At 47.0% G+C, this 24,156-nt stretch overlaps 1 protein-coding gene across 5 annotated transcripts in view; it reads left to right on the top strand.

Moving 5' to 3' along the window:
* PLXNA4 (plexin A4) overlaps positions 1–24,156 on the top strand; it is a 580,684-nt gene that overhangs the window by 289,619 nt on the left and 266,909 nt on the right. For 2 of the 5 annotated variants that reach the window (XM_083572528.1, XM_083572529.1), the window contains exon 4: positions 21,492–21,623. In XM_083572528.1, the coding sequence (XP_083428654.1) occupies positions 21,492–21,623 (132 nt within the window). Of the gene's footprint in view, positions 1–1,960; positions 2,080–15,396; positions 15,530–21,491; positions 21,624–24,156 lie in introns of those variants that run through there. The other 3 variants (XM_083572532.1, XM_083572530.1, XM_083572531.1) reach the window with 3 other exon arrangements.

Here is a 24,156-nt window from a genome sequence, read left to right as displayed (position 1 = left end):
CAATGGCTAAAACTCGATGCAAATGGCCAAAGAAGCAGGTCTACATGGAGAGAGGGAGAAAGATTCTCCCCATATGTGGTGAATAAAGAGATGGGTCCATGTGGAAAGGACACATTAGGAACCGGGGCACAAAGCGGTTGTCGTTTGCAGGATCCAGCATGTGTTTTGTCTGTTTGTTTTTAATGTGAGTTTAACATACAGTGATACCTCTGGTTGCGAATGGGATCCATTCCAGAGGCCTGTTCGCAACATGAATAGAACGCAACCCACAGTGGTGCATCTGCGCACGCACGGGTTGCGATTCGCCACTTCTGCACATGTACATGACATAATTTTGCATGTTTGCGCATGCACGAGTAACCCTTTCCGGTACTTCCGGGTCGCCACAGGACGCAACCTGAAAAAACGTATCATGAAGCAAACTTTATGTGAGGTATGACTGTACGTACATTAGGTTCCTGCTGGATCAGGCCAGTTGCCCATCTAGTTCAGCATCCTGCTCTCTCTGTGCCAACCAGATGTCCCTATGGGAAGCCTGCAAGCAGGATCTGAGTGCAAGGGCCCTGTCCTCTCCTGTGGTTTCCAGCAACTGGTATTCAGAACAACTGCTGCCTCTGACAGTGGAGGCAGAACACAGACATGGCTAGTGGCCATTGATAGCCCTCACCTCCATGAATTTGACAAATCCTCCTTTAAAGCTGTCTACTAGGTTGGTGGCCATCACTGCTTCTTTTGGGGCCACAGGAACTCTGGCTTGCTCCACAGGTTGCCCTCCCATCCCTGGACCACACCCAGTTCATATCCCCTTCGCAGACTGACTCTACGCCTTCTCCAACTGGTTTTGAGTGGCTGGGATGCACCCAACTGGGCCAAGAGAAGAATCACGCTGTCAGAGCTGCCCGAGGTCCCAGCTCACAAAGGACCAATGGCGCTTCGTTGTTAAGTACGAAAGTCTTTATTGAAGTTCAGTTTCACTTCCAGAGCCGCAGCGTGCAGCTCTACGTCTCAAACTCTAGATTGCTGATGCTCCGTCTGAATCTCCTCCCCCCAGACACCAGTTTAAGACTCTAGCCTTGCTCCACCTCTTCCTCTGTTCTTTCCGCCTCTGGTTCCGCCTGTCCGTCGGGGTCTCGCCCTTTCTAGACTCTTCTGACGCTGAATCCCCTGAGCCTTCCCCCTCCCTCCGGCGGGCTTTAGGAGCTGGTTCCCAATCCGGGTCTCCTGCTGTCCCCCGCGCCTGTACATTTGAACTTGGCGCGTGCGCCCAGCCAGCAACTTTCCTCCTGATCGTTTCACTGCTGCTGTCACTGCTTCCCCCTTCGGGGAGGCTAGCTGCAACTGACCTCCCCTCCGTTCCCCCACTCTCCGATGGAGGCGTGGTCAGCCCTGACTCATCTTCTCTCCCCGCTGGAGGAGACGCTGGTCCTGACACATGTGACTCTTCCCCCCCACTACGCTCTGGTGGGGAAACTGGTCCTGATCCCCCGCTGCTGCTTCGGGGTTCCCCGCTGGCTCCTTGTTTCTGGTGCGTCCCCCCTGGGACCCCCCTTGCCCTGACCATCGGCGCCCCCTTCTGGGAATCTTCTGATTCGCTGGAGAAGCTCATGGAATCTCTCGGGTCACTGTCATACTCCCCTACGCTGCCCTCGGATTCTTCCCCTTCACTCTCCATTTCCTCTCTCCCCTGTGCTCCTGCTCCCGAGCCCCTGACACACGCCCATTTCCCGAACCACTTTTGGCACTAGATTCATCCTCTTCTGTCTCTAGCCCCACTAATACCCCTGGCATATGGTCCCCCAGGAGGGCAAGTATGATGGAATGAGGCCCCTGAGCTAAGTTTCCAGCATTCTTGTAAAAGGTTCCAGGCCACAGTGGTTGACCGACAAGAAGTTGTGATGTCAATTACGAGATCACAGTGCAGCAACTGGTCAGATAGTCAGGCACACAGGGGTGGGGGGTCTCATAGGGCTGAATAAGCTGGGAATTGGAGGGTCCCTTCTGGCTACTCTGAGCAGGACAAGACAGAAAATAGCAAAAGGGGTGTGTTGTTAGCATCCAGCTTCCCAGAAGTTGCATCAGGTTTGTTTTTCTTCCAATGCACAGATCCAGCCAAGAGGCAATTGGAAAGAAAACTCCACTCCTTCTGAACAAGATCCCTTTAGGACCAAAACCTGATTGCAGGTGCATCTTCCCCCATTCTGCTCACACCAAACTGCTTTCACTTATATGCTGCCACCTCGTGGCAACTGGCAGTCAGAATTGTCTTGTCACCTCTCCCAGCTCAGCTGTAAAGCTAGTTCAATAAGTGAGTGTGCGGATGGACGAGAGAGAGAGAGAAATTATATGGAATTACTGTCCTTTAGCAAGGGTGCCCTTCATTTCCTAATGCATGTTTTGCACAGAAGATTATCCCCATGACAAGCACTCTGTCAGATGGTTTTGGCAGTTAACTTGCACAGGTCAAGGAAGATCTCGGAAAAGTGTGGCTTGATTCAATTTTGCCGGCTGCTAAGTTCCATCAATTGGTGAAATTCGTTTCCTCCCCAGCTGCCCTCTAAGCCCTGATCCATAGGTCAGCAGGAGATGTTGGGACAACAGCACCACAGTGGAAGCTCCCATTGTCCGTTTCCTGCACCTTGGAGCTAGGATGAGCTGGCACCGCCTACACCAGTGGTACCCAAATTGGGCAGTACCACCCCCTGGGGGGAACTACCTTGTTGTTGTTTAGTTGTTTAGTCATGTTTGACTCTTCGTGACCCCCTGGACCAGAGCACGCCAGGCACTCCTGTCTTCCACTGCCTCCCGCAGTTTGGTCAGACTCATGCTGGTAGCTTCGAGAACACTGCCCAACCATCTCGTCCTCTGTCGTCCCCTTCTCCTTGTGCCCTCCATCTTTCCCAACATCAGGGTCTTTTCCAGGAGTCTTCTCTTCTCAGGAGTTGGCCAAAGTATTGGAGCCTCAGCTTCAGGATCTGTGCTAAGTGGCAAGGGGGAAAGCTTGGGATGCTGGAGGTACAGGTGATTATCAAACTTTAAAAAGCTAGTATCGCTGGATGAAGTTCATCAGTTTTGCTCAGCTAAAACTAAATAGTTTTAATTGAATCTTGAATGTTCAATTAATTGTTACTGCTTTGAATTCTGTTGCGCTATTATCTTCCCTAGTGGGTCATGCAGGCCGCTGTTCTGAATAATGTTTTACAGTGGTACCTCGGCTTACAGATGCTTCAGGTTACAGATGCTTCAGGTTACAGACTCTGCTAACCCAGAAATAGCAGTTTCCAAACTTTTTCAGACCATCGCCTACTTGGTTCCATAAACTCATCCCCAGTGCTCCCTTACCCTAATACAGTGGTACCTCGGCTTAAGAACTTAATTCGTTCTGGAGGTCCGTTCTTAACCTGAAACTGTTCTTAACCTGAGGTACCACTTTAGCTAATGGGGCCTCCCGCTGCCGCCGCACTATTTCTGTTCTCATCCTGAAGCAAAGTTCTTAACCCGAGGTACTATTTCTGGGTTAGCGGAGTCTGCAATCTGAAGCGTCTGTAATCTGAAGTGTCTGTAACCCGAGGTACCACTGTATGTCACAAAGCTGAAGAACTAAAGCCCACCGACCCTAGACTCCGATGAGGACTTTTCCCAGAGCCCCCATGCACTCTGCCGGTTCTTCAGAAGAAATTATCTTATCTGAAAGAGGAAGTATTAAAAACCCTTAGATACTTCCTTTCCTTTGCATTTTGCCTCCCCTGGTTGCCAAGATATTAAGGCGCCAACTAATATTTCCCCCGCTGCATTTCCTCTTCTGCCTGCCTGCCAAGATCTGTGTGTGCAAACAAGAGTTTCTTCCTTTTTCTAATTAGGTGTCCTCCTCTGCTCCTCAAAGGGGAGCAGCGGAAAATGAAAGAACTGGCAAGCAGGGGAAGGCGGGAGAGAGAGAGAGAGAGAGAATGAGCTACGTTGGTCTGTTTCAGCATTACTAAAATGTGCACACTATTGCTGATTTTTGGGAGCTGCTGCTGGGAACAAAGCCTGGTGTCTTGTTAGGTGACAGAGGGACTGGTGTGTAAAAGGGAGGAGAATGGTAGAATCATAGCATTGGAAGGGACCCCAAGGGTCATCTAGTCCAACCCCCTGCTGCAATGCAGGAATCTCAACTCAAGCATCCATGACAGATGGCCATCCAACCTCTGCTTAAAAACCTCCAAGGAAGGAGGCTCCAAAACATCGCGAAGGGAGGCCTTTATAATACTGAGCTGGAGAGTAAATGTTTCATCAGAGGCATTCCTTCTGTAGTTGCTGACTTCATCCGTGTCTCCCAGGCTAATGTGGAATGTATTGCCCTTCTGATTTTGCACTCGCTCGCAGAGTCATGAGGTGGTCCACAGGCTGCCTCTTTCAAACATTTCCGCTATAACTCTTGCAGGCGACCGCAGCTCTAAGCAGCTAGAAAGCCTGGCGGCTTTTGTAACTGCTGCACGCACCTTCAGAAAGAAATACTTAACTTGCCACCATGTAGTGTTCATAATAATACAGTGGTACCTCGAGCTAAGAACTTAATTTGTTCTGGAGGTCCTTTCTTAACCTGAAACTGTTCTTAACCTGAAGCACCACTTTAGCTAATAGGGCCTCCCGCTGCCACTGTGCCGCCGCACGATTTCTGTTCTCATCCTGAAGTAAAGTTCTTAACCTGAGGTACTTATTTCTGGGTTAGCGGAGTCTGTAACCTGAAGCGTCTGTAACCTGAAGCATATGTAACCCGAGGTACCAGTGGCGTAGCGTGGGGGGTGCAGGGGGGGCCGGCCGCACCGGACGCAACATCTGGGGTTAGGGCAAATCCACGGGTTAGGGGGCGCAAATCCATGGGTTAGGGGGCGCAAATTACTTGCCTCGCCCCGGGTGCTGACAACCCACGCTACGCCACTGCGAGGTACCACTGTATTATGTAGGGTTGCCATACGTCTGGAAGATATCCGGAAATCAGTAAAATGTCTGTGGAAATATGGGTGTAAGGCAACCCATGTCGGCAGTGTTGTTTTTGCCGATTTTCCATAAAAAAACAACTCAAAAACGTTTTTTTTGTGATTTGGCCAAAGCAGTTCAACAACATTGGACAAAAAACAACTTTCTGTTCAGATTTTCACTGTTTGAAATATGGCAACCCTGTATTATACTCTGTGAAAGCAGGTGCCCATAATGTAACTAAATAAGAATTTATCAGCTGCAACCATAAAAAGTTTGAAACGATTGAAAGGTGCAATATTTTTATAGTGATTTTTTTAAAAAAAATCTATCAAAAACACCTTATGCAGAATGAGAGACTGCAAGAAAAAATATAGAGAGAGAAATTCATAAGCTAACATAGAATGTGCAGTGAAATAGCTCAGTTGGTAGAGCATGAGACTCTTAATCTCAGGGTCATGAGTTCAAACCCCACGTTGGGCAAAAGATTCCTGCATTGCAGGGGTTTGGACTAGATGACCCTTGTGGACCCTTCCAACATTATAATTCTGTGATTCTAAATTTTAAAAAAGGCCTTAGTGCTCAGTTACAGCCTCAAAGCTTTAATTCTCTCTCTTTTTTAAAAAAAATAAATTAATTAATTTTCTTGTTTTCTCATCACAAATATACTTATATCGATAATATAAAATTAGCATAATATCCCCCCTCCCTCCCTTTGGACTTCCCTCGACTTCCATTTCTGATTTATTATCCTCCCCATTGCATTCTGCTTTTTTTTTTTTTTTTACAATATATCATATTTTCCCTTTGTTACAATACAGTAATACCTCGTGTTATGTTTGCTTCATTTTTTCAGGTTGCGTCCCGTGGCGACTTGGAAGTACCGGAAAGGGTTACTTCCGGGTTTTGCCACTCGCGCATGTGCTGACATGCAAAATGATGTCACGCGCATGCGCAGAAGTGGCGAATTGCGACCCGCGCAGACGCAGGTTGCGTTCTCTTATGTTGCGAACGGGCTCTGGAACGGATCCTGTTCACAACCAGAGGTACCACTGTATTTGTTCCCTGTCCATGAAAGCAAATGCCAAAGCTTTAATTCTCAATCCAGTCACGTGTTTTCTGATTTCCTTTTTTCAATTATTCATAGAACAAGCACTTGATCCTGTGGTTCAGGAGTTAACCATGGTTCCATTAGCTACCATATTTCTCCATGGAGAAATGGAAGAGCTAATGGCTCCTAGCCGCAATGGCCACGTTCTGCCACCACAGTTGGAGGCAGCGATGTTTCTGAATACCAGTTGCTGGAAACCACAGGAGGGGCGAGACTTCTTGTGCTCAGATCCTGCTCGTGGATTTCCCACGGGCATCTGACCGGCCACTGTGAGAACAGGAGAGCGTGTCTTATGTTCTTGTGAGATTCCTTTCTTTATGGTCTATTGGTTTGTTGGCTTGTCTGTGTCTGAAAGGCAGGGGGCAGGAGGCTGAGGAGACCTGGCAGTAGAGAAAAGGCCTGGCGCAGTCCTGAAGTAAGCAGCCGCCAGCGCCCTGTCTTCGGTGCTCGATTGCTCTTGCGGACAGCCCTTGCTTGATAGCCATGTCTGATCTCCGCCGCCTTTGTGCAGTGACTGGCACTTGTTGTATTGACGCTGAACTCCTGACCTTGCGTTGTCTCGGTCCGTGACCTCATGTCAAAACCACTTTGGGTAGAGTTTCATTGACCGGGTTGCCTCAGGTTCCCAAAGGAGGGCGATTGCTCAGGCCGGTGAGCGACAGGCGCTCCTCGCTCTTCCCTCCTTCCCTCTCCCCACCTTCTGTGAACAGCTTCAGGGACAGCAAAAGGAAGGACAGAAGAGGGAGAGGAATCAACCTGAGCTGTCGCTTCAACTAGCCAGGAACACAGGCAAAGCGGAATGGAAAGAAAACATTCGATGCCGCAAACAAGCTTGGCACAGGTAGCTCACAGCAGCAGGCAACGCTCTGGGCCAGGGGTCAGCAAACTTTATCAGCAGGGGGCCGGTCCACTGTCCCTCAGACCTTGTGAGGGGCCAGACTATTTTTTTGGGGGGGGGGGATATGAATGAATTCCTATGCCCCACAAATAACCCAGAGATGCATTTTAAATAAAAGGACACATTCTACTCATGTAAAAACATGCTGATTCCCGGACCGTCTGGGGGCCGGATTGAGAAGGTGATTGGGCCGGATCCGGCCCACGGGCCTTAGGTTGCCTACGCCTGGCTTAGAAGAAGGCGCCTTACACTGTTTCTGGTCATTGGCATAGCTGTCAACTTTCAGATTTGAAAATAAGGGATCACCAGCCTCACCTGTCCCGGGGACAGTCCACTGGACATCTAACAATCTGGGATAGCAGCGGGAAGCAGCGGGAAACGGCGCTGAAAAAGGGAATTTCCCGCAAAAAAGGGAAGGTTGACAGCTATGGTCATTGGTCCGTCTAGCTCAGTATTAATGGGCACTGGCTGGCAGAGGCTTTTCAGGTTTTCAGACAGCCTTCTCACCCAGCCCTACCTTGAGATGCCAGGGCTGAACTTGGGAGGTGTAGTGGTTAAGAATGGTAGACTCGTAATCTGGTGAACTGGGTTCGCGTCCCCACTCCTCCACAAGTAACCCAGAGCTACATTTTAAATAAAAGGACACATTCTACTCATGTAAAAACATGCTGATTCCCAGACCGTCTGGGGGCCGGATTTAGAAGGCAATTGGGTCAGATGTGGCCCCCGGACCTTAGGTTGCCTACCCTTGATCTGGGCCAATGTAGTGGTGCAGAGGTTAGAATGTCCAGCAAGTACTCGGGAGAGAGTAGGGCTTGAATCCCCCACTCACTTTGTAGCCTTGCGTCCATCATTCACTCACAGCCTAGCCTACCTTGCAAGGTCATCATGAGGATAAAACAGGGAGGAGAAATGTGTATGTCTCCTTGAGCTCCCTGCTGGAAAGAAGGTGCAATAAGCAAATCCTCCTTGCTTAGCTCAGCTGGTAGAGCATGAGACTGTTAATCTCAGGGCTGTGGGTTCAAGCTGCTTCTTCTTTGGCTATCACTTGTAGCCGAGTAAGATTGTCCTCCATAAACACAGTTTTAACAGTGAGTCCGTAAGTGACTGTGGAGGCCAATTCTGGATCCACACATCCTTCCACAGTGGGGACATAGGTTTCTGATGGGAGTTGATCACGGTGTGGATTTGCCGAACTTGCCTTCCTCTTAGCTCGTTTCTCCCTTTTGTCCTGAGTTCAAGCGTCTTCAAAGTCCATGACACCTTTGGCAAATGTTGTTCTCCAACTGGAGCGCTCACAGGCCAGTGTTTCCCAGTTGTCCGTGTTTATACTACATTTGTTTAAGATTTGCCTTCAGAGAGTCTCTGGACCTCTTTTGTTGACCACCGGAATTATGCTTTCCATTTTTAAGTTCGGAATAGAGTAGTTGCTTCAAAAGATGATAATCAGGCATCTGAACAACATGCACCATGTTAGGCAAAAGATTCCTGCAACTAGACGACCCACGTAGTCCCTCCCATCTCTACATTTATATGATTCCCTAATTCTATGAAACAAACACATTGATGATGAGAAAACTGCATTAGGTGGCTACCAGGCTGGGTTTGATGTTATTTGGTTAATTCACAAAGAACCCTAAACATAGGAATGTAGGGTTGGAGGAGACCCTTGAGGGTCATCTAGCTCACCCCCACCCCCCTGAGGAATCACATATTAGGCCTAAAGTACTGTCAGATTCCTTATGGTCTGCCTTGATCACCGAGATCCTCTGATGGGCCCTTCCTCCACACCCCTGAGGTTCAGCCGGACTTTACTAGGGACTGAGCCTTTAGTGTGCCAGACCCTGCCCTGTGGAACTACCTGCCAGGAGAGGTTTGGCAGCTATCATCCCTGCCTTCTTTTAGACATCTCCTAACGGCCATGTTACTCAGACAAGCCTTTGAAGTGTGAATTTCTTTATAACTGACCGGTATTGACTAACATTTTTATGGACACATTTACTGCTCTTATTGTTGTAATATTGTGTGCTGTATACTACCTTGCTATATTTTTTTTAATGAAAGTGTAGTCTATAAATCTGCCAATAAATGAATAAAGAAGCCGGGTATTTTGCAAGGCTGCAGGCAGCACTGGCAGCAAAATAACAGGTCCGCTCTGAGCAATCCAGCCACCGTTGTTGTAACCCCCAATTTACCAGAGTTTCAGGACATATTTGGATTACCAGTGCATTCATTAGGGCTCCTGGACGCTTGTATTTTCAGATGCCTCTCTACTCTCTATGATACGTACAGGAATTGTGATTTTCTTTTTGAAAGTTTGGGCACAACACAGCTTTCAAAAGATGGATTTGTATGGTTAAGTCAGATAGAGTTAGGAACCTCCAGATTCCTAGACTGTTCCAGACTATCCCAAGTTAACTGCTCGGCTGACCTCCCTACCTCTTTGATGTTTAGACAGGTACATCTTAGTTTGAATCCTGTTTACAACTTCTTCCTCCTCCTACACTTCTCTGTGGGACCTCAAGATGAGAGATCACCTTGGATCTACCCTCTGAGAAGAAAGGAGCAAACATAGCTGCCTTCATCTTCTCTAGATTTGTTAGGTTAGATCTACAAACTTGGTTTACACACACTCCTATTGAAGTTAGGCACTTCCTATAATAATGGCATTTTTATTCTAAGGAATTAGATGCAGAAATATAGGATAGGGGACCGCTGACTTGACCTGACACGTGACCAAAAACAATTGATCTTAGCAGAACCCAAGTTTAACATGAGTCAACAGTGTGGTGCAGCAGTAAAAAAGCTAATGCTATTCTGGGCTGTATCAACAGAAGTCTAGTGTCCAGGTCAAGGGAAGTAATAATCCCACTCTATTTTGCCTTGGTCAGCCCGCACCTGGCATAGTGTGTCCAGTTCTGGGTGCCACAATTTAAGAAGAATATTGACAAGCTGGAAGGTGTACAGAGGAGGGCAACCAAGATGATCAAGGGTCTGGAAACTAAGCCCTGTGAGGAAAGATTGAGGGAGTTTGGGTTGTTTAGTCTAGAGAAGAGACTGAGAGGTGATATGACAGCAGCTTCAAAGATCTGAATCTTCTCACATGCAAGATGGAGCAAGCTTGTTTTCTGCTGCTCCAGAGAGTAGGACCTGAAGTAATGAATTCAAACTACAAGAAGAGAAATTATCACTAAGCATGAGGAAGAACTTTCTGACAGTAAGGGCTTCCTCTTATCCCATTGCTTTCTGACTGGGGAAAACCACTCTTTCGCATTCAGTTGGAGCAAACGACAATTTAAGTTTTCTCCGGATTGATACTTGCTCTGATTGAGCACTAGAGAGCGGGTTTTCCCTTGGAAAGGAACAAGGCAAGGGGGAAACTGCTTGGGCTCATGCCTAGAAAGTGTGGGTCAAGCAGAAAACCACTCAGACCCATGTGTTTTTAAGCAGAAATTTGGACAACCCCTATGAGTTGTTCGACAGTGAAATGGGCTTCACTGGAGAAGACTTCACTGGAAGTTTTTAAGCACAGGTTGGATGACCATCTGTCTGGGGTTATTTAACTGTGATTCCATGGGGGTTGGATTAGATGGGCCTTGCAGTCCCTTCCAATGCTGTCCTGTTACGGTTCTATGATAAACAACCTTGTTATTTTCTAACAATGCAAGTCCTAGCGATTGCAACCGGCAAAGTCTACTCTGTAACAGAAAAAAACACAAGCCAAACACTGCAGACTATGCGTGCCAAAGAGTTCCAGTAGGCAATTGAGTTCAGTTTTCCAATAGTTCATCCATGTGTGGTGTTTGTGTGTGTGTTTGTTTGTGTGTGATTCAAAGAGGAGAGCTGTTTCTCTTTGAGTGCCCACTGACTTTCAGTCTGAGCATGTACATCTGTCTGCTGCAGTCCGGCTAGCATCTTTTCAAGTGGCTCTGCATTGCTTGGGCAATCGTGGTGATCTCAAAAAGCCTTCAGTCCCGTTTCCCTGATGACACACACCAGTCAGTCAAAGACCCCTTTGTGGCAAGGCCTGCTACACTTCTTTGGAGTCATTCCCCCCCCCTCCAGATCCCAGGAGGTCATCATTGCATTCCGTGTGCGTGAGGCAGGCATGATCTCATCCGCAACTGAAGAACAGTGTCTGGCCTGCCAGCTTTGCAAGCGAGTCGCTGCAAGAACAGTTTCCAAGCATCACGTCATATGCGTCCTCATGCAGTCAGCAGCACATGCGGACAGATTCTCACATGTGTTTATGTGGATGAAAGTGTCGCTAAACCAGCTAGGGCTTCCTGATAGGAAAGATTAGGAATGAATTCTCTGGCTCTCTCAGGCAGGGTCCTGATCTTTGTTTCTGGGTGCCTAAGCAAGCAGTTGATCCCTAACAGGCAAAACTGAGGCTGTAGCAAACAGAATGCTTAGAAGAAGAAGAAGAAGAAGAAGAAGAAGAAGAAGAAGAAGAAGAAGAAGAAGAACTTATTATTTATACCCCTCCCACTCTGCGCTGCTCCCAATCAAATTTTAAAAACACACTCCAGCATTAAACATTAAAAACACTCCCTAAACAGGGCTGCCTTCAGATGTCTTTTAAAAGTAGAGTAGTTTATTTCTTTGACATCTCATGAGAGGGCATTCCACAAGGCGGGTGCCACTACCAAGAAGGCCCTCTGCCTGGTTCCCTGTGACTTCACTTCTTGCAGTGAGGGAACCGCCAGAAGGCCCTCAGCGCTGGATCTCAGTGTCTGGGCTGAACGATGGGGGTGGAGATGCTCCTTCTGTCAAACAGCTCTTGCTGTCAGAAAGTTCTTCCTGATATTTAGTCGGAATCTCCTATCTTGTAACTTGAAACCATTGTTCAGGTCCTACCCTCTGAAGCAGGGGGAAGCAAACAAACAACTCCTGGGAATGAAGGATGCATGGAAATGCAGCTCTGTGAGTAAAAAATTACGGTCCCCATCATGCAGTTTAAATGACCATTGGGTGTGCTTTAAATTATATTCTATAGTAAGAGGTTGGGTGGTGCTGTGGGTTAAACCACAGAGCGTAGGACTTGCCGATCAGAAGATCAGCGGTTCAAATCCCTGCGACGGGGTGAGCTCCCGTTGCTCGGTCCCTGCTCCTGCCAACCTAGCAGTTCGAAGGCACGTCAAAGTGCAAGTAGATAAATAGGTACCGCTCCGGAGGAAAGGTAAACGGCGTTTCCGTGCGCTGCTCTGGTTCGCCAGAAGCGGCTTAGTCATGCTGGCCACATGACCCGGAAGCTGTATGCCGGCTCCCTCGGCCAGTAAAGCGAGATGAGCGCCACAACCCCAGAGTCGGTCGTGACTGGACCTAATGGTCAGGGGTCCCTTTACCTTTACCTTAAGAGCTGTTTGACGGTGGAACAGATGCCCTCAGAAGGTTGTGGACTCCCCTTCCATGGAGGTCTTTAAGCAGAGGTTGGGTAGCCATCTGTCAGGGATTCTTTAGCTGGGATTCCTGCATTGGAGGGGTTGGGTCTAGAGGATGCTTCGGGTCCCTTCCAGCTCTACAAGTCTACTATTCTGTGATTATAATACCTTAGAAGCTCAGTGCAGAGAATCCACAGCCACTGAAATTCTTTGCATACTAAATGTCCTGCAGTGCGAAGGTGGAAATCCATTGCCCAATGTCACAAACCCCCGGAAGGGTAGGGCCTGCTCCTCCTGGCAGAGGCCGGCTGCTTCTGGGGTGAGCCCAGCCTCGGCTAATGGATGCCTTGGCAGGGCTCCTTGTGTGCTGAATGCTTGCTCTTGGCAGGCTGTTACCTTGAAAAATGAGCTCTCCCGAGCTTGCCTCTTGTTGCACAAACGAACGCTTCCCATTGATTAGCACAAGCCTTGTAAGTGTCTAATTTATCAATCAGCCAGCGCGGTGGGAGTGTGTGTAAACCAAGATTTCAAAAATTATGTCATCTGTCAATTGACTGGGGAATGTGATTGTTGTGTGGGCTTGGCGCGGAGGCCCTCACTCAGAGGAGAGATGAAATGGAGGTGAATTGAATCACCTCCCACAGTGGCCGGCGGCCCAAGACTATCGCTGGCCTTCAGGGTACAGGACTCTGAGCCTGGTGAAAAGGGAGGTAAGCCCAGGATGTTCTCCCCTGGGAACTTGCTGAGATGAGCAAGAGGTCTCCTTGTGCACAAGAAATTCCTAGTGGGCTGTGTCCATGGGGATGTCCCCAGTACGTGAAGGCTCTTGTGGCAATCACACAGGGTCCCCGGACGTTTAACGGTCTATTGATCCCTGTGCCACCACTGTGCTCGCTTCCCCGCTGCCACCAACCTGTTACTCTCGGGTAAAACACAGTCCAGACAGTTGTTAAAATTGAACCAAATAAATAAGTTTATTTTATAAGCCTTAACAAGTTTATGGTTTCTCAGATAATATTCCTGTCAGTTTATTAACTTTAGTTTCTTCACCGGCCTATTCCTTCCTAATACCTTCTGACTGATTATATCAACTGTTTGACTGACTCCTCTTAACAGATTCTCTCACTCTCTCACATCAGACTAGCCCAACCCACAGACTTATCGTCTCCATCTCCTCTCTAACTCCAAACTGACCTCTCAACCACCCTAGTAAAGGTAAAGGGACCCCTGACCATTAGGTCCAGTCGTGACCGACTCTGGGGTTGCGGCGCTCATCTCGCTTTATTGGCCGAGGGAGCCAGCGTGCAGCTTCCAGGTCATGTGGCCAGCATGACTAAGCCGCTTCTGGCGAACCAGAGCAGCGCACGGAAACGCCGTTTACCTTCCCACCGTAGCGGTAGATATTTATCTACTTGTACTTTGACGTGCTTTCGAACTGCTAGGTTGGCAGGAGCTGGGACCGAGCAACGGGAGTGCACCCCGTCGCGGGGATTCGAACCGTCGACCTTCTGATCGGCAAGTCCTAGGCTCTGTGGTTTAACCCACAGCGCCACCCGCGTCCCTTCTACCACCCTAACTCTAACTCTAACTCTAACTCCTCCCCTTGGGTTCCCATTGGTTGGTCATTTTACAATTAGTTAACCCTTTCCTTATGAATCCAGCATGATGTCACACACCTAGGAGGGCAAACGCTACGGCTCTCCCTCTTCTTCTCAACTGTGCCAAGTCTGGCATGGTCAGGCAGATGCCAGGGCCCACTGCTGCTGATGCCAGTCTCCATTTTTCTTTTTAATTAAACTTTCTCTCTTTTTATGATGTGGGACACTGAAGACAAGCACCAGGTGAGGTGGCTGAATTCACCTCCATTCACCTTAATTCCCCAGTTATGTTTCAGGGCCCTGACAGAGGCCTCAGAGACATTCTGGAGAAACCAGGGGCTTTTTGTGCTGGCTTCGTAGAACTCAACAGGGAATAAGATAGGGTCAGAATTAGAATCAGAATTAGTTGGCTCTGCTTGCCAATGGCTCTGGTTGCTCTCATGGGCTCTGGCGCCACCTACTGTTAATCTCCCTGCCATCTGCCCTACCGGTCCCAATTCGCATCCGTTTCCCCTCCCTCTTTGGCAAAGTGCTTTCTGAGAGAGGACGGGACTGTGCTGTGCATGTCCCCCACTCTGTTTGCATTGCCCAAAAGACAGTGAAAAGTTTTGTGAAGAACGAGCTGCATTTTAGCTCAGTCCTTTGGACAGAACAGAGCAGACATGTCCATTTATCAAACGCAGCACTGTCTAGATGTGAAATAATAATGCTAATAGTGTAGTTTATTCATTCACATTCTGTCTTTGGTGACTCACAGTAGACAAAACAAGAACATCGTGGTGAAAAAGGCATCCCAATAAATAAATTGCTTCAGACTGAAATATTTCAAAGAGGCAGTGGTTCTAAAAAACAATTTTTCACAGTGTCTAAAAGCTGACAGTCTTGGGGCCACAGTCACCTATCTAGGGAGGCTTTTACAGGATTTGGGCACCACAACTGAAAAGGCCCTATCCCTCAGTGGTCTCTCTCATGCACACTGCTGATGGCAGGGGAAAACAGAGAAGGGTCTTAGTGATGGGAGGGTATACTTTTACATTGACTCAAGTACAGTATATTACATGTTCAGGAGAGGTTTATTTGAGAGGTGGCTCATTGATTATGGGCATGCCAAACATATGCACAGTGCCTTCTTGGTGGTGGCTCCCCAGTTATAGGACACTTTGTCCAGAGAGGCTCACCTGTTGCTTATGCTTCGGCTACAAGTGATAGCCCAAAAATAAAAGACAAAGAAGATATGTTCCATGCTAGGTGAAGACATTATTATTATTATTTCCCCAAACTTTGAACAACTAGGGTTTTAAAAAAATGCTTTCTAGTTTTTGAACTATTTTGTTTTCCTCGCTGGCTGGGTTATGGCTCTGTTTTCATGCTGCCTTATGATGGTTATATGCTGGCTGCTGTGGTTGGTCCCTTTCTGCATAGATTGATTCAGCTTTGTGGTTTGTGCAGTTGTGAGCCACCCAGAGGACGTTGTTGATTGGCTGGCATACAGTGAGGATGTGTAGAGGGAGGTCCTCTGTACTGCGGCTTCTAACTTAGGTATTTCCAGGAAAGCAATGACCTACTTGAACTTTCTCCCTGCGTGAGTCCATGTGTGTGCAATCTATACAGTGTGCCGGAAAGGATCAGCAACGCTCCAGCCTTTTGATTTACACAGAGGCCTTGCTTTGACCTAATTTTGCATCTCGGTTGGGTGTCCGGCTTAACAAAGGGGTCACTGGGCGATGCTTTCCTTGGATTACAACCTACATCTTTGCCAATAGCAGAGCTTCCCAGGTGTCCTGCTGGCCGCCTCTCCAGCTGCTGCCTTGTGCTGGGATTAGAATGAGATATGTGTGCTGCTGATATGGATTTTTAAAACATTGACTTGCTTTCAGTGTGGTGTAGTGGTTAAGAGCGTTGGACTCATAATCTGGTGAACCGGGTTCGCTTCCCGCTCCTCCACATGCAGCTGCTGGGTGACCTTGGGCTAGTCACACTTCTCTGAAGTCTCTCAGCCCCACTCACCTCACAGAGTGTTTGTTGTGGGGGAGGATGGGAAAGGAGATTGTGAGCCGCTTTGAGACTCCTTAGGGTAGTGATAAAGCGGGGTATCAAATCCAAACTACTTCTTCTTCTTCCTCTTCTTCTTCTTCTTCTTCTTCTTCTTCTTCTTCTTCTTCTTCTTCTTCTTCTTTTCTTCTGTTGTGGAGAAAGGAAGTTGGCCGGCAAGCCGGGCCGTGTGTTGGGGGGGGGATCAGCACCACTGAGCACTAGATGATACCTTGAGTCACCCTGAGGCCCCTCCATTCTGGTGCATTCAGGAGGATTTGCACTCATGGCTGGTTCTGTGCAATCACAATTGTCACATGAGTCTGTGCCTGGAAAAGATTCAAGGCCAACACACTGCTTCGTTTCTAGTTGGTGCATACCCCAGAACTTCTTGCAAAAAAGCCTGCAACTATCTACACCACAATTTCTTTTTGGTGTCTGTTTGTGTGCTTTGCCTTGCTTCTGTTGTGCTATTAGTGCAAAAATACCCCTCCAAGCAAGGGACGCGGGTGGCGCTGTGGTCTAAACCACAGAGCCTAGGGCTTGCCGATCAAAAGGTCGGCAGTTCCAGGCCCCACAACGGAATGGCCTTGTTTCGCCATCCTAGGCTTCATCAGTAGAACAGGCTCTAGGTAATGCAAATGAATACAATATTGTAATCTCACACATTTTTACAGTAAAATTAATAAAAAAACCCATAAACAATTGTACATACCATATGTAATATTACAGGATAGTGCTTTTTTTGCTGAACTTTATGAGACTTGAAATCTACAATTTGATACAAAGCATAGTGTTTATTATTTACTATAAAGCAAGCATAGGCAAACTCGGCCCTCCAGATGTTTTGGAACTACAACTCCCATCATCCCTAACTAACAGGACCAGTGGTCAGGGATGATGGGAACTTAGTCTCCAAACATCTGGAGGGCTGAGTTTGCCTGTGCCTGCTATAAAGGCTTCCTCCTCATAGCAGCAGCTGCAAATTCTAACCCAGACATTACCTGGGATTTGGGGAGAGAACCCTGAATCTTCTTTGGCAGCCATCTTCACTTTGCAGGGTTTGCAAATCGCCCTTGCGGCTGCCTCCTGCAAGCGAAGACGCAGCCCAAGTTTTATTGCCAATTGATTGGCTGTTAGCAGACATTAGACAAATTAGAGCAGGCCATTAAGCCTGGACGGAGAAGTGTAAATGAGGGAAAGATGGTGCATCGCTTCCAATGACCCCCTCCCCTTGCCTCCTGATGGTTGCCTGCCCTCCCTGATCATCAGGATCAATAAAGCGACATCATGTAGCCCAAATCAATGGAACAGCTGGAATGCCTCCCATATATAACGGCCTCGGTGTTAGATCATATGCTCAGGACCTGCTTCCTCTCGCCACCTTGGGAATGGCAACCAGCAAAGAGTTACTGCCCGTCCTTTGGGGGACATTAGATTCATAAACTAGGGGAGGGAAACCGATATTGGAAAAGCAATAAGGCATTAGGGAGGCATCTCTTCGGTCGTAATGCTCTGGCCGGCTTGCACTCAGGGCAGCCTGGATTGATGCGCTGAGCACCAGGCCTAGTTGCGCCTTGTCGAAACGGAACTTTCTTTTTTCTTTTAAAAATTGTTTTTATTAAGTTTTCCATTTTAACAATCCAATCCAATCACATTAAATATTCCAAATTATACATATACTTATCAAATAATGCAAATATTCCGCCAAATTATAATTTTTTTGTTGGGACTTCCCATGCTTCAAGTTCATCTCATATCTCTACTGCTTTTGATACTCATTTCTAATAGTTCCTTTAAATCTCCCTGTTGTTAACCTTCTTTTTTCATGACCTGCGAGTTGTTTACACAAGCGAGTTGAAGTAAAATGATGTGTGTCGAAACGGAGCTTTCAGCCGCTTTAATCCGATAGTTTCTAATGAGATTGATTTATGAAAGGAAGGGAATAAGGCCCGGGGCTTTGGGCAGAGATGGGGTGGCACACCCAATGGGCAGTGTTGCCAGGCTCTTGGCATGGACCTTGTTTACCTTGTTTATTCATTTTAGATACTTAAAGTCCCATCCAACTTCATTCCAGCAGTGGGACAGCTGCAAAGCAGAGCTCGCTCCATCAGATTTGCTGTGAGAAGACAGCTCCATCAGGGACCTCCTGGCCCTGAACTGTGCCAGCTGGTCATTTCTCTACAAATCTATGATTCTATGATGGTTTAGACATTGGTGCCTGAGTTTCCATTTTCCTCTCCCCTCCCTGCCCCTTTCGCCTTGTGTGTCATGCTTTATGAGATAACTAAACCTGCGGGTTGGGACGGTCTAGTTTTGATCATATGTAATCTGCAGAGACAAGCAGAGACATCACCTTGTGGACAAAGGTCCGTATAGTTAAAGCCATGGTTTTCCCAGTAGTGATGTATGGAAGTGAGAGTTGGACCATAAAGAAGGCTGATCGCCAAAGAATGGGTGCTTTTGAATTATGGTGCTGGAGGAGACTCTAGAGAGTCCCATGGACTGCAAGAAGATCAAACCTATCCATCCTTAAGGAAATCAGCCCTGAGTTCTCACTGGAAGGACAGATCCTGAAGCTGAGGCTCCAATACTTTGGCCACCTCATGAGAAGAGAAGACTCCCTGGAAAAGACCCTGATGTTGGGAAAGATGGAGGGCACAAGAAGAAGGGGACGACAGAGGATGAGATGGTTGGATAGTGTTCTTGAAGCTACCAACATGAGTCTGACCAAACTGCGGGAGGCAGTGGAAGACAGGAGTGCCTGGCGTGCTCTGGTCCAGGGGGTCACGAAGAGTCAGACACGACTAAATGACTAAACAACAACAATCTGCTGGGGGGGGGCTTTATGGCTGTAGAGCAGGGTACAAATGTTCTAAACCAGCGGTTCTCAAACTTTTTCTTTTCTTTTCTGGGCTATGTTTTCAGAATGAAAATTTGCATGCGCCACGCTGAATTCTTTATCAGTAAGAAATACGTTGGAAAACAAACATAAACAACTCCCAGCAGTGTTCTCCACATGAGTTTGTGCTCTTTTTCTTCATCAGCACATGATGAACCCACCAGCATGTTAATGCACCTCTCTCCTAACGTGCCCCATTTTTAATGTATTTCCCCTTGGCGAATATACATATTTTTACAGCTTCCCCAATATAGTCATACCTCAGGTTGAAGTAGCTTCGGGATGAATATTTTCAGGTTGCGCTCCGCGGCGACCTGGAAGTAACAGAGCGCGTTACTTCCAGGTTTTGCCGCTCACGCATGCGCAGATGCTTAAAATGACATTACACACATGCGCGGAAGCGGCGAAATGCGACCCGCGCACGCGTAGATGTGCGGTCGCATCTTATGTTTACTTCAGGATGCGAACGGGGCTCCGGAATGGATCCCGTTCGTATCCAGAGGTACCACCGTATACTGCACTGGCATGTTATTTTCACCAATACACTCATTTATTTATTTATTTTACTACGCTGCAAAAATTCAGAGAAGCACACGTTTCGAAAGGATGGCTGTGTTTCGGTCCACGTGTTGCATCGGGCAGCGTGACTTCACTCGCTCTGACTTTACATGGAAACTGAATCGGGATCTCTCCCCTGCCCCATCTATAGCTACAGCCTTCGTTCTCCCTGGCCATTGGCCATGATGACAGCAGATGGTGGCTGCTGCGGTCTCAAAATCTAGGAAGTCTGCCCCCGAGAGGATTGCCCCTTTTACCCCAGAGCTGCTGGAATTTTTCCTGCCTTGATGTTGTGCTGCCTGCCGTCAGCTTAGGCTAGCCTAGCGAGGAATATCCTTTGGCCAGGCTAGAGAGGGGTGGAGAGCGAAGGCGCCTGCACCTTTAAAGATTAATAGTATTGTTCACTCATTAAGGAGATCATTCAGGGCCAGGCTGAAGCTGGAAGCCTTGATCGCAAGCATCTGTTTGCTACTGGGAGAGGATATTAATTGCCTTGATACTTCAGTGGGTATAAATACGACCGCCAGCCCCAGATAGCATACGAACAAACAAACAAACAAGCAAACAAACAGATGCCAGCAGGGTCCCTCTGATGGCTGACCTTTGCAGAGAGCTGGGCAGCTGTTTTTAATAGCAACCTTCCTGGCAGAATAGAACTGCATGGCGGGAAGGCTCTGGGGAGATGGAATTAATGTCGTTACGTCAGGGTCCTTCAGGGCTGCCAGATTGGCTATGGGGCGGGACTTTGAAAGTGGAAACTGGTTGCATGGTGGATTTGATTTAAATCAAATTGATTTAAATCATGGTTTAAATCACTAGTCAGTAAGACTTGATTTAAATCTTTCTTTCTTTCTTTTACAGAAAGACTCATTCTTGCTGGTATAATCTTAATATTTACAGCCGTATGAAGGTTTCATTTTTGGAGTAATAAATTTTCAGAGTAGTTTTATTACCATAAATACATAGGCAGATGATTGTGAAATTACGGTGAGGTTTAGTAAGTTAACTGTTTATATTTGGAGAACTTTTCTGCTGTACTTCATTGGAAGGAGGAAAATAATCATTTCCTTAATAACCATTTAAACTATTTAACTAAAACAATAACGTTATAGCATATGTATCCATGTTTGTTAACTGATGGGGTTAATTTTTTTTTTAAAAAAAATCTTAGACTGAGTTTTAGCAAACATTTGGACTATAATGTAACAAGTAGAAGACTATATTTAGAAAGATTTTTCCTCCAAAAGAATTTTATTTTTTAAAAAATTAAAATCCGATTTAAATTTTAAAAATTTCAATTTTTTAAATTTATTTTTTAAAAAAATCATCAATTTTTATTCAATCTGGCCAGTTGGCTCTGTGTGAGTGACTGAGGCTGAAGACTAAGACATATATATGAACGTTGGAAGGTTCAGGACAGATAACAAGAAGTCCTTCTTTACACAGTGCCTAATTAAACTGTGGAACTCGTTCCAGCAGGAGGCAGTTGCGTGGCGAGTTCCCACCCCCCTCCCAAGTGGAAATGAAGACACATGACACAATTATTAAGGTTAATGGGCTAAATAAGGCCACAACTTTATTGGTTACAGGTGATGAGCGGTATTGGCTTAGGCATTGGTCCTAACGATGCAAATTTTGCCCTTTATATGGTTGTAAAGAGTGCAGAGAGAATAATTGGGTGCACTCTTCCCACCTTGGATCAAATCTGTGCTTCCAGGTGCCATAAGAAAGCTGCAGAGATAGTGCAGGATAGTGCGCACCCCGGAAATGATCTCTTTCAGCTTCTGCCTTCTGAAAGAAGGTACTGGGTTATAAAGACTAGGACTAGCTGCCTGAGAAACAGTTTCTATCTGGTTTTAAATGCAGTGCAATGAGTCTCTATGTGAGTATATTGTATTCAGTTATGGGGTATCAGAGTTTTTAGGGGCTAACCAGGCTAGGATGTAAAATCTGATGTAGATTTTTTCAATTTCGTTGTTCTGTATGGGACAATGATAATAAAGATTATCGTATCATTCCTTTGCCTTATGTCTCCCTTTTTTGGTATTCACAGATCCGTGTCGATGGACCCATCAGAGGTGCCCTCGAGTATGAGATTGTCCAGGTGGTGGATACCGGTCCAATCTTGCGGGACATGGCTTTTTCCGTGGATCACAAGCATCTGTACCTCATGTCTGATAAGCAGGTGAGTGGCGTGGCTAGCGTGCGCTGCCATCCTTTAACCCCAGGAATAATTGTGTGCTTGTTTTTCTGCTCCAATCAGAGAGTCTTGTGGATAGGCACAGCCTCTTCTGTTTAGCAAACTCTGGATCATGTTTCACAGTGGGACTTGTTTCGTTCTCACCTTAAAGAGGCAACAAAGAACCAGCACTGCTACTGAGGCCACATAATACCCGTTCTGCTTCTGTACAAAATCGGTCTTTGGAACTCCCTGCCTATTGATATCAGGTAGGCACCTTCACTGGACTCTTCTTGGTGCCTGCCAAAAACATTTTTATTTAGGCAGGCCTACCCAGATACTTAGGGGACGCAGGTGGCGCTGTGGGTTAAACCACAGAGCCTAGGACTTGCCGATCAGAAGGTTGGCGGTTCAAATCCCCGCAACAGGGTGAGCTCCCGTTGCTCGGTCCCTGCTCCTGCCCACCTAGCAGTTCGAAAGCATGTCAAAGTGCAAGTAGATAAATAGGTACCGCTCCAGCGGGAAGGTAAACGGCGTTTCCATGTGCTGCTCTGGTTTGCCAGAAGTGGCTTAGTCCTGCTGGCCACATGACCTGGAAGCTGTACGCCGGCTTCCTCGACCAATAAAGTGAGATGAGCACCGCAACTCCAGAGTCGGTCACGACTGGATCTAATGGTCAGGGGTCCCTTTACCTTTACCTTTTACCCAGATACTTAGAATGCTAATGCGCCTTTAGTTTATTCCTCACTTTAGGTTTTTTTAAAGTGTTTTAATTGTTTTTACTCACAATTTTATTATTTTCACAAACAACTTTGAGGGGTTTTTTCCCCATTCAAGTGGTATATAAATGTCATTAAATGAATGAAGGCAGATGTAGAGGTGTTCAGCAGGACCTAAGAAGAGTACAGTGAAACTGCCTCCATGGTGTCACTAGGCAGGGAGTTCCGAAGTTTAGGTGCTGCCACACACAAAGTCTGATTTCTTGCAAATGCAGGACACATATTATGTGGTGCCTTGAACAGTGCCGGTTCTGTGGATCATAGTGGTCTTCAGTTTAGCTCTTTACACACCAGTGACAATTTAAAGAAATAAAAGCCTTGTGGAAACTCATCAGCATTTTAGTGGATAAATAAAATAACAGCTTCAACTTCGATTTATGGTTACTTCTTCTTGCTGCTTTGTGTCGGTACTAAAGCTTATGGTGGAAAGTGCTGTGATTTGCCATCTTGTCGCGACTATCAAACTTTCATTTTCAACTTTTCGGGGGGAAGGAAGCCCAGCCTGAAATGTGGTGTCCATCTGAGCAGCCTGCTCTTATGTGTGTTTACTCGGTGGTGCCCCCACTCTGTTTCACGGGACTTACTCCTAGGTAGGAGCAGGTGGGGCTCATCAACCTGGGAAGGAAGGAAAACTCTGATCCTAAACCTCCACTGGCTTGGGGCTATAATCATTTATGAGAAAGCATTTGGGAGTAAACTCAAAATGAAAACCAGTACTGGCTGCCCTGCGGAACATATTTGGGAGAAGAAAAAGCTAAGGATTAAATCCTGTGCAAATCCAGAGAGGAGTCCTTAAGACAGTTGGATGGCGCCTTTGTACGCCTCCTTCTGACCATTCCTGCAGCCAAGCTGGTGCCAAACGCCTTGCTCTGCTTTCCTTTGGACCACACAAGCGAGGCTGAGAGTGTGGACTTGTCATCTGGGCAGCCTAGGCCCTCCATATGCACTGCTCAGGCCTGCAACCCCGGTCAGGTCATTCCAGTGTTGCTAACGTAGTAAAAACAACATGGGAGGTGGCAGTTATGAGTTACTGGCTTCTGCAGCCACAGCAGGCGCTGTGATTCTGCAATGGTTTGACTTCACCTCTAGAGGCGCACTCCATTGTCTCTAGAGACAGAGGGATGCCAGCAACTCGCAGGCAGGGTGCACGGAATTGCAGCAAACGTTTTGGGCCATGTACGCTCATCCTCTCCCTGTGGATCTCCTTCGCTCTCTCTCTCGTTCTCCTCTTTTAAATAGTCCAGAACAAATGAAATGGAACGGGTAGGATTAGTGCTGTCTATGGCATGTTGCAAATGAGAGTCAATGATATGATCCCAAGCCCACCAGTTGAAGACCAAAGTTCTAGAGCCGTGGTTCAGAAACTGGGTGGTGCCACACCCTGCGGGTGGTGATATCACATTGGGTGGGGTGCTAGGAGGCACTGAGGTAGCAGGGACCGCTGGAGGCGTAAATGACTTTCAGACTTTGCAAACCTGGTATTCTTTGTAAATCTGGTTCATCCGTTCTGTGGAATGAATCAAATAGTTTTAATTGGGTTTTGAACAAATGTGCAATTAACTGCTACTGCTTTGAATTTTACTGTGGTGTCGTCTTCCTTAGTGCGCCATGCAAACCATTGTTCTGAGTAATAGGGTAAGAGGGCACTAGGGATGAGTTCAGTGCTGGATTTACGTATAAACTAAACAAGCTATAGCTTAGGGCCCCACTCTCTTGGGGGCCCCCTAAAAAATCTAAAAGTATTTCACTATTAATATACT

Source organism: Podarcis filfolensis, assembly GCF_964270895.1.
Source record: "Podarcis filfolensis genome assembly, chromosome: 10".
NCBI classification, from domain to species: Eukaryota; Metazoa; Chordata; class Lepidosauria; order Squamata; family Lacertidae; genus Podarcis; species Podarcis filfolensis.
The sequence above is the reverse complement of the archived record's forward strand: the minus strand, read 5'-3'. Positions and strand labels throughout refer to the sequence as shown.